The following is an 8009-nucleotide window of genomic DNA, read 5'->3' as shown; positions in this document are numbered from 1 at the left end:
TATATATATATATATATATATATATATATAAATTGACATAATACCAACGATCAAAATCATGTACACTAATAATAAGATTTTCTAAGAATATAATAGGTTTTTGTATTTTCTTATTAAAATGATTCAGTGTAAAATATTTTATATTTTTGTACTTATGATAAATTTTTCTACAGCAATGGAATATATGGAGTTAAATTGCAACTTTTCTAAGTATATTTTGAATTATTTTAAGCATAATGAAAAGTACTTACTAAAATTAGAAGAAGATAAAACAAATATTTCAAAACGCGATTTAAAAATGTATGGAAAAGCTATACAATCTCATGGCGAAATTGTAATTGCGATGTTAGAAGCTCTTAAGTCGGAAGTGCGGCCAAATTATCCATCAACTCTAATGGATGTAAATTTATACTTAAATAACGTTTCAGGATCTGTAGAGATGAACTTTAAAAATAAAAATGGTAAATTTGAGAAATCAAATAGAAAATTAAATTTACTAAATGGTTTTTTGATGATACATAAAGCAATGGTAGAGCGATTAGAAAATTTTGTGTATAAATCATGTTATTATATATCTTTTGATAAGGTATTTACAAATTGTCCAGATTTTAATGAAATGAAAGATTATAGAATTAAATTTCTCCCTAGAATTGTAGAAAAACTAAAAAATAGGTTGTCTGTTAATGAATTAAGACTCAAAGATGAAAGATTGAAATTAAATCATAGTGAAGTATTTAGAATATTAGAATTAGCGTTAGAAAATGACTCTCGCTGGGATTTCCATCCTAAAAAATTGATATACTATGATTTAATGATGGGGCATCAAATATTTGATGANATATACTACGATTTAATGATGGGGCATCAAATATTTGATGAACGAAATCTTACTTCAGATATACAATGTAGAAAATTACCAGAAGTAAAAGAACATAGAGCCCTTAACGTTATAGACTATTTTAAGTTTGCACCACTACAATATAAGTGTCCCGATAATTCTTATTTGACTCTTTTTGATGTTTTTCGTTTCATGAAATATAATTTTGATTCGAAACAATTACAAGGATATCAAGAGCTAGTTTTAGCTTCAACTATTCGGCCAATCTTAATACTTGTCCGTATGTATGCTTCATTTTCAAAGATATTTATTCATTTTTACGATTGTAACAAGAATAATACAAATAAAAATTTAAATGAAATCCGTAACAATATGTCTGAAATTGGTACTATGATAATCAAACAAATTGAATATTTTAATAATCTAAATCTGTTTCAAAAACGACCAAAAACCTATTTAGATAATCTTAGTATTGATATATGTAATGTTTTCATTGAGAATAAAATATCTTGCAATACAGTTCATAGCATAATGTCTTCTACGAATGCCTTTTTGAAGAAAAATAAATTAAATAACTACTTTGGTATAATATCAGATATTACAATTAAATGTGATAATGTTGATCAAATCTATAACGAGTTCGTCCAGCTTGTAAATATAAAGTCAACATACTTAATTGAACTGGAGAAATACAAGGAAACGATTTATACAGTTAATAAAACGCGAAAAATAAATTTCTTATATTTTGTTGCTATTTGTAAAGATTTATTTAATCCCATACCAACTATGATAAGTAGGTCTTAATTTTTCTAAAAATGATTTAAATAATAGATTTTAAATACAGAATTAGATCTTACTGAGTAATTTTACTAAAATTATATGTCAATAATACACAACATTGTGTCAATATTTTTGTAATTAAATATAATTATATATTTAATTATATTTAAGTCAGTGTTTACAAGAAACCTGAAATTCTTTCAAACATTATTTCCTATATATATTTTTTTTTTACTACAGTAGTTTATTAATTATTTTTATAGTATAAATATCACATTTATTATTAATTATTTTTTAGATCGTTTATGCAGTCAAAATATATATACTGAAATATATAATATAGAGGATTCTGAATCTGTTGATGATAAAAAAACTACCATTAATACGTTATATCATGACAATGTTAACAACACAAAACAAACAAATAATCAAAATGCTACAGATTCGACAAAAAATAAAAACCCACTGCCAAGTTATATGATTGATTACATACTTTTTATTTAATTTTCATATGTAATCCAGTATATGTTTGTTAATATTTATAAAAATTTGTGTTATTATTAATTTAAATTTAAATTTTTTTTGCTTTTATTAGTCCATTGAAGGCCATAGTGACCTCTCCCTAAGAGGAAGTTTTCTTAACCATTTATACTCCGGGTCGGGTGGTTAATCTGTCGCCGGAGAGTGGGATGGCGACTCCAATTACCGAACTGATCTCTCGTTCGGCAAATGAAGCCGCCCGTGACCAAGTTTCGAACTCGAGGCAGCGCACGTCAAGCACTGCCGCGTTACTGACTCGGCCACACCGTCCCATCTTACTAGTTTAATTTTAATACATAACTCAAATAAACTAAACTCTTAGCATAGTAAATAAAATTTAAAATTATATTTATTCTATTTTTCGTATATTTATCATATAATGTGATAAACAATATATATACACCATCCTACATATATAATTTCTCTTATCTGTTATTGATAAGGGAGTTGGCGTAAAAGTGATACCCTAAAATATAACACGTATCCAAATGGTACGGCACACGAGGTATATGTATTATATATATATATATATAATATAAGTATATGTAGATATATATTGACAACGAGCAAGTTAAAACGTATCCAAATGATACGGCACACGAGGTATATGGATTATATATATAGGTATACGTATATATATATATTGACAACTAGTACCACAGTAAAAAAAAGAACAACACTGGAAGAAAATATTTGATGATTATATTATTAACTATATTCTTTAATTCGAACAATGTACGTATACGTATGTAACGATGTTGTAGGTGATATTCGTAGTGACCACCCTCGTCGCAATCCACAAACAAGGGAAAACAAGAAAACACAAAAACAGCACAAAAGAAAGGCAAACCAGTCTAGGTTTACGTCCGAAACGCAACAGAACGCAATATCCGTAATCCATACTCGGCGGCAGCCTTATCTCGGTGTCAAGGGCGGGGAGACAACCGAGTGTCATATTAATAGCTGGGCGGCTGATATCGCGAGAGACACAGGTGAGCGCCAGCCTAAAGCGACGGGCGGTGCCGTGTCAAATACCATTGGGCGAACTAATAGTGATGATCTCACGAACACACATTAATTATGATATTTATGTAAAAATACTTAGGTGGTTAAGATACAGGTATTTGTGTTCTATGATTTGTTGGTTTCCCCCAATAATAATTTATGATTTTGTTGGATATATAAGCGTGAAATCGTTGAAAGAGTCTCAGTGTCATCAAGAACCATTAGCTTTAAAAAGATAACTAGTCTTCTTCTACTACATTAACACTATAAGTAGTATAGAAATAGCGGATTCTGGGGATCAAAGGATGCTGCCAAGGTAATTAGTGTCTAATGTTATCTAAAAGTCGTAAATAGAGTGTGTAATTGTTGAAATTTCGATTTTAATGTGAGTTGATAGAGGGTAGCTGATCAGCTGTAGGTCGCGGCACGTCGTTGTTGATGTGACGTGTACAACAAAGTATGTCCCTCAACCAGCAGCATCACAAATGTTACGTCATATAATCGCTCTTTAGGTCAATTATGCCACATACAATAATGTAAAAACTATTTAATGGAGTATAAATTATAGGTCGTGTAACTGCCCTGATAATGGCGGCGTGAATCGTAATGTTTGCCGCCACCCTAGTGCGATAATAATATGATGCATGCCAGTTGTTGTGATAATTAATAAACGTTTATAAAGACTATACATTATTGACAATAGTGTTTATAATAAATAATTTTAAATTTCTACTTATGTACATTTTGTTACCCTTCTTAACTCAAGATTTTAAGAGCTTCATCATTAGATTATATTATAAGTTCACATCAGTACGGTTTTGTTAATAACCAAATAAAACTTTTAACTACAAATTAAAAAATTATTAATATTGATCATTATATACCAGAGTAGTTACCTGCAATATGGAGAAGTAAGTTTTTCAATTGTGTATTAGATGCGTAAACGTATAAGGAAAGAAAATAAAAAGATTATTTTATAACATATTACTAACAACATTTTTTTATATAATTAGATACAAGCATGTATAAATTATTATGTGCCAATAGATGGACTCATGATCATCTGGTTTCATGTTACCATCTGAATCGTTACATGCATGACAAGGTGTTCAACTATTTTATTGGTAAGCCTTTTAGACAACAAAGAAATATGGTAAATTCTTTCAGTATCATTTAAAGTCACTATTGATGAAATCAATAATCATTATGGATTATAAAAGCCGTGAGGGTTTATTGACAAACAGTCTAGTGTTCCGGTATGGTCTAGTAGTCTAGTTTTTACAAGTAACAATGTCGTCATTAATTTCTATACATATTTAAATGCTTATTAAAATAATATTTGCAATTACTCATTGGATCATTTTTTGTGTTATGTTCATTTGAAATATTATTTATATCTTATAAGTCAACTAAATGTTCTTATTTATTTCTCAACTACCTGTCCTTACGGCTTCAACCAGAACCATTACTCTCAAGATTCATCAAGAATGAATCCAAGAACAAATAAAGATTTAATTACATGCGGATCAAATACTTGGTCCATAGCACATTCAATATATTATAAAGACACTAATATTAGCCATCACACGTATACTATCAAAGGGCATTGGCGGTTTATTAAAAGTTTCCATCTACAATACTAAGTACTGAAAATACTAAGAAGAAGTGCATTTGGCAAGATATTTGTTTTTGAAAATGTGTAAAAATTAAAAGTTAAATCTCCTCCAACAGTTTTTTAGTATGGCTGGTTTAAACTCCAATCTATGTGCCGAAAACGAAAATAACGTAGAACTAGACAAACATTCTGATGTAAAAATGTTCAATGACGACTTACCAATAAATGAATTGTGTTAATAATTAATTGATAACAAAATAAAAAATAACTGTTATATTTAAACATTATAAAAAGTAAATACAATGATTATCAACACTAATGATTGACTCATACCCAGACGCGTAGACATGGGTGGGCCTGGCCCCCCTTAGATTTAATGTGACCCAGGGCCGGCCCCCCCAAATTTAAAATTCAATTATTTTTCGAATTATCAAATATGTGCTAGGCCTTATATACATTGAAATTATTATTAATTTGTGATTACTATTGAGTAATACAGTAATTATTATGGCTGTATTTTCATTTTTATATTCATAGAAAACGTTATTTGAAAAAGATAACGTTCTAGACGTAATAATAAATGGAATAGCAGTTACTCCAAACGTGGTTGTAGGTAAATTTTTTTTAACTCTGGTCCAACAAATGATAACAAACTACCAAGTATCTGCATTGATTAGAATCTAGTTGATTACAAAATTCGATAGAGTATACTCTATGCAAAATTTTTTGATAAATCTTATCTTTAATCTATTTTTTGTTTTATAATTTAGTAGTTACTATAGGTAATTTATTTGTTTTTTGTTAATTTGGTATTTGCGTGCTCTAAATAATAGTAATAAAAATATGACTGAAAAAAGGCTGGAATTGTTTTCAATTTTAAATAAAATAAATTTTACATTGTTTATAATTTATATTTATTTTAAAAATTTTTATAACTTATTTGTTATTAGTATTTAGGTATAAATTATTTTTTCTTAATACCTTAAAAAAACTTAAAAAATTAAATCAGCTTATGGTCACATCATTATTTTATTTATTTTTCACAACATCAAAAATTCATCCCGATAGTGAAGATGTAAGTATTTTTTTTTGTTTTTTTTATTATAGGTACTATCCATTTTTTATAATACTGTAATAATTAGTATACTTTATACGAAAACAATTTGTTTTTAACCAACCAGTGGTAAAATTTTGAACTTGTAAGATTCAAAGTATGGGAAACAAATCATGGAAAATGATACAAGGGCCCAAAATTGTTGACCCCTCCAATAAACATTTTCTGGCTACATGCCTGCTCATACCAATGGCACACTAACAAAGCATCTCAATAGAAAAAGCTTATACTATATTATATTAGATATGGTCCTAAAAATTTTGTTACCAGCTATCAAAACTAAAAGCTGAATTATTAATTCATATCTACCTAAGCTACCTCACCATACTATTAAAAATCAAAAAATCATCGTACTCTACTAGCTAATTGTACAAAAATATAAAATAAAAATTATAGGAAAATATAATAAAAAACTGCAAAGGTTGAATTTTCAATCTTAAGTTAAGATTGAATTCGGTAGTGTATAGGTATGCGTTACCAAATCAGCAATAATTTTAAATGAGTGGCACAAAGTAAAACTGCTAATTTAAGTAAATATACTAATTTTTGTTAAAAACCCAGCACAGGGGGATCGCGGCACAGTGGTGACGTGGCATAGTTGTATCAAGTATAATGATATCTGATAGTGATTAAAATCACTATCATAAAAAACGCTTCGAGCAAATCTGTAGATAGTGTTTAATTTAAAAAAATTGGTGGATTACTCTAAAAGCTACATGATCTGCTAGTTCCTTATTAATATCCTGATTAAGATAAAGTATGTCGAATGAAAAAGGGATTATTAAAAAAATTATTTTTCATAAAAAAATTGTTTTGGTCCATACACTTTTTAATAAGTTATAGCATTATAAAGTTAAAAATGTAAAAAATAAAATCGAGAATTTTCACACAAAAATAGCATTCAGTAGCCATTTTCACCATGAAGGCAAGTCCAGAGATCAATTTTTTTTTTCATAATAAAGTACATTGCATTAGCTTTAATTTAATATATATATAAAAGTGTCAAATCTTCCGGAACATTTTCAAAAGTTAAGTTGAAAAAGTTAATTTTTTGTGAAAAAAATGTCATTTTAAATACCCCCTGTGGGCAGGTTAAGTGTCAGATTTATAAAAAAATATATACCAAATGATAGATAGAGATATCAAGCATCTATATAAAAAAAAATTATATTGATATGGTCATTTTTAAAAAAGTTATGGCAGAGTTTAGTAAAAAAAATTGAAAAAATTTCGAAAATTAGCGATTTTTAAATTTGTAATTTTTTTGGAGGTTTCCCCCATTTACGGGGAACGAGGGAAATTTTTTCAATTTTTGAGGGTAATGTCTTCAACTAGATACAATTTGTGATCTTTTGACGTATCGTTGAAAGAAATCCGTTCGGTGAGAGCTGAGTAAAAGTGGTAACAGACACAAAAAAAAAAATAATAAAAAAAAAAACACATCATAGTAAAACCAATACCTACTCAGCTTCGCATCGAAGCTAAAAAACAAATTTAATAAAAATCGGTGTCTAAATCACCAAATATTCATCTTATTAGTGAGTCAAAGTTAATTATCGAAAAATAATAGCTGAACACAACAAGAATCTAGTAGAACAGTAGAAACTTGAAAATTTAAAAGTTGTAAATTTTGCTTAGTCGACAAAAGTTTTTATGTATTCTTAATCAGAATAGAAAACAAATTTTTTGAAAAATTTTGAAGGAATGAAAGAATATACTTATGCCAAAGAACAACAACCATAAATATCAACAGTGTTTTTCAAGTAAATCTTTGTCAACTTAAACCAACGTTATTTTGGCATTGTTTTAACTACATTTTTTAACATGATTATTTAAATAATATAAAAATAAATTTCAAAACATCTCGTTTGATCGCACAAAAAATAAATTATCTATATATGAGAAACTCAGTTACATTGTAGTCAATATAGTCGAGATATTATATGTTTTTGGCATAATTTAAATTGTTCTTATTTTTAGATATTTCTATTGCCTTCCTTATATTAAGTTCTTTATAATTATTAATGTTTTTTCGCATCGAATCTAATAAAATAATGATAATTAATAATAATTTCAATGTATATAAGGCCTAGTACATATTTGATAATTCGTAAAAA

The 8009-nt window shown here is 27.8% G+C and overlaps 1 protein-coding gene across 3 annotated transcripts; it reads left to right on the top strand.

Annotated features, from left to right (window-relative positions):
- The first annotated feature begins 82 nt into the window (after nt 1-82).
- On the top strand, nt 83-2423 carry LOC126908008 (uncharacterized protein PF3D7_1120600-like). 3 transcript variants are annotated; one of them, XM_050689812.1, is made up of 2 exons: nt 83-461; nt 1917-2423. In XM_050689812.1, exons 1-2 carry the CDS (start codon nt 119-121, stop codon nt 2120-2122), a joined length of 549 nt encoding a protein of 182 aa, XP_050545769.1. In that variant the 5' UTR covers nt 83-118; the 3' UTR covers nt 2123-2423. The 3 variants fall into 3 exon arrangements, with proteins under 3 accessions (XP_050545769.1, XP_050545770.1, XP_050545768.1); XM_050689813.1 differs by lacking the exon at nt 83-461 and adding an exon at nt 848-1118; XM_050689811.1 differs by lacking the exon at nt 83-461 and adding an exon at nt 848-1631.
- The last annotated feature ends 5586 nt before the right edge of the window (nt 2424-8009 follow it).

This window comes from Daktulosphaira vitifoliae, unplaced genomic scaffold, assembly GCF_025091365.1.
Source record: "Daktulosphaira vitifoliae isolate Bord-2020 unplaced genomic scaffold, ASM2509136v1 Scaffold_5, whole genome shotgun sequence".
Taxonomy (NCBI): domain Eukaryota; kingdom Metazoa; phylum Arthropoda; class Insecta; order Hemiptera; family Phylloxeridae; genus Daktulosphaira; species Daktulosphaira vitifoliae.
Note: the sequence above shows the minus strand (reverse complement) of the source record. Positions and strands in the feature narration are given on the sequence as shown.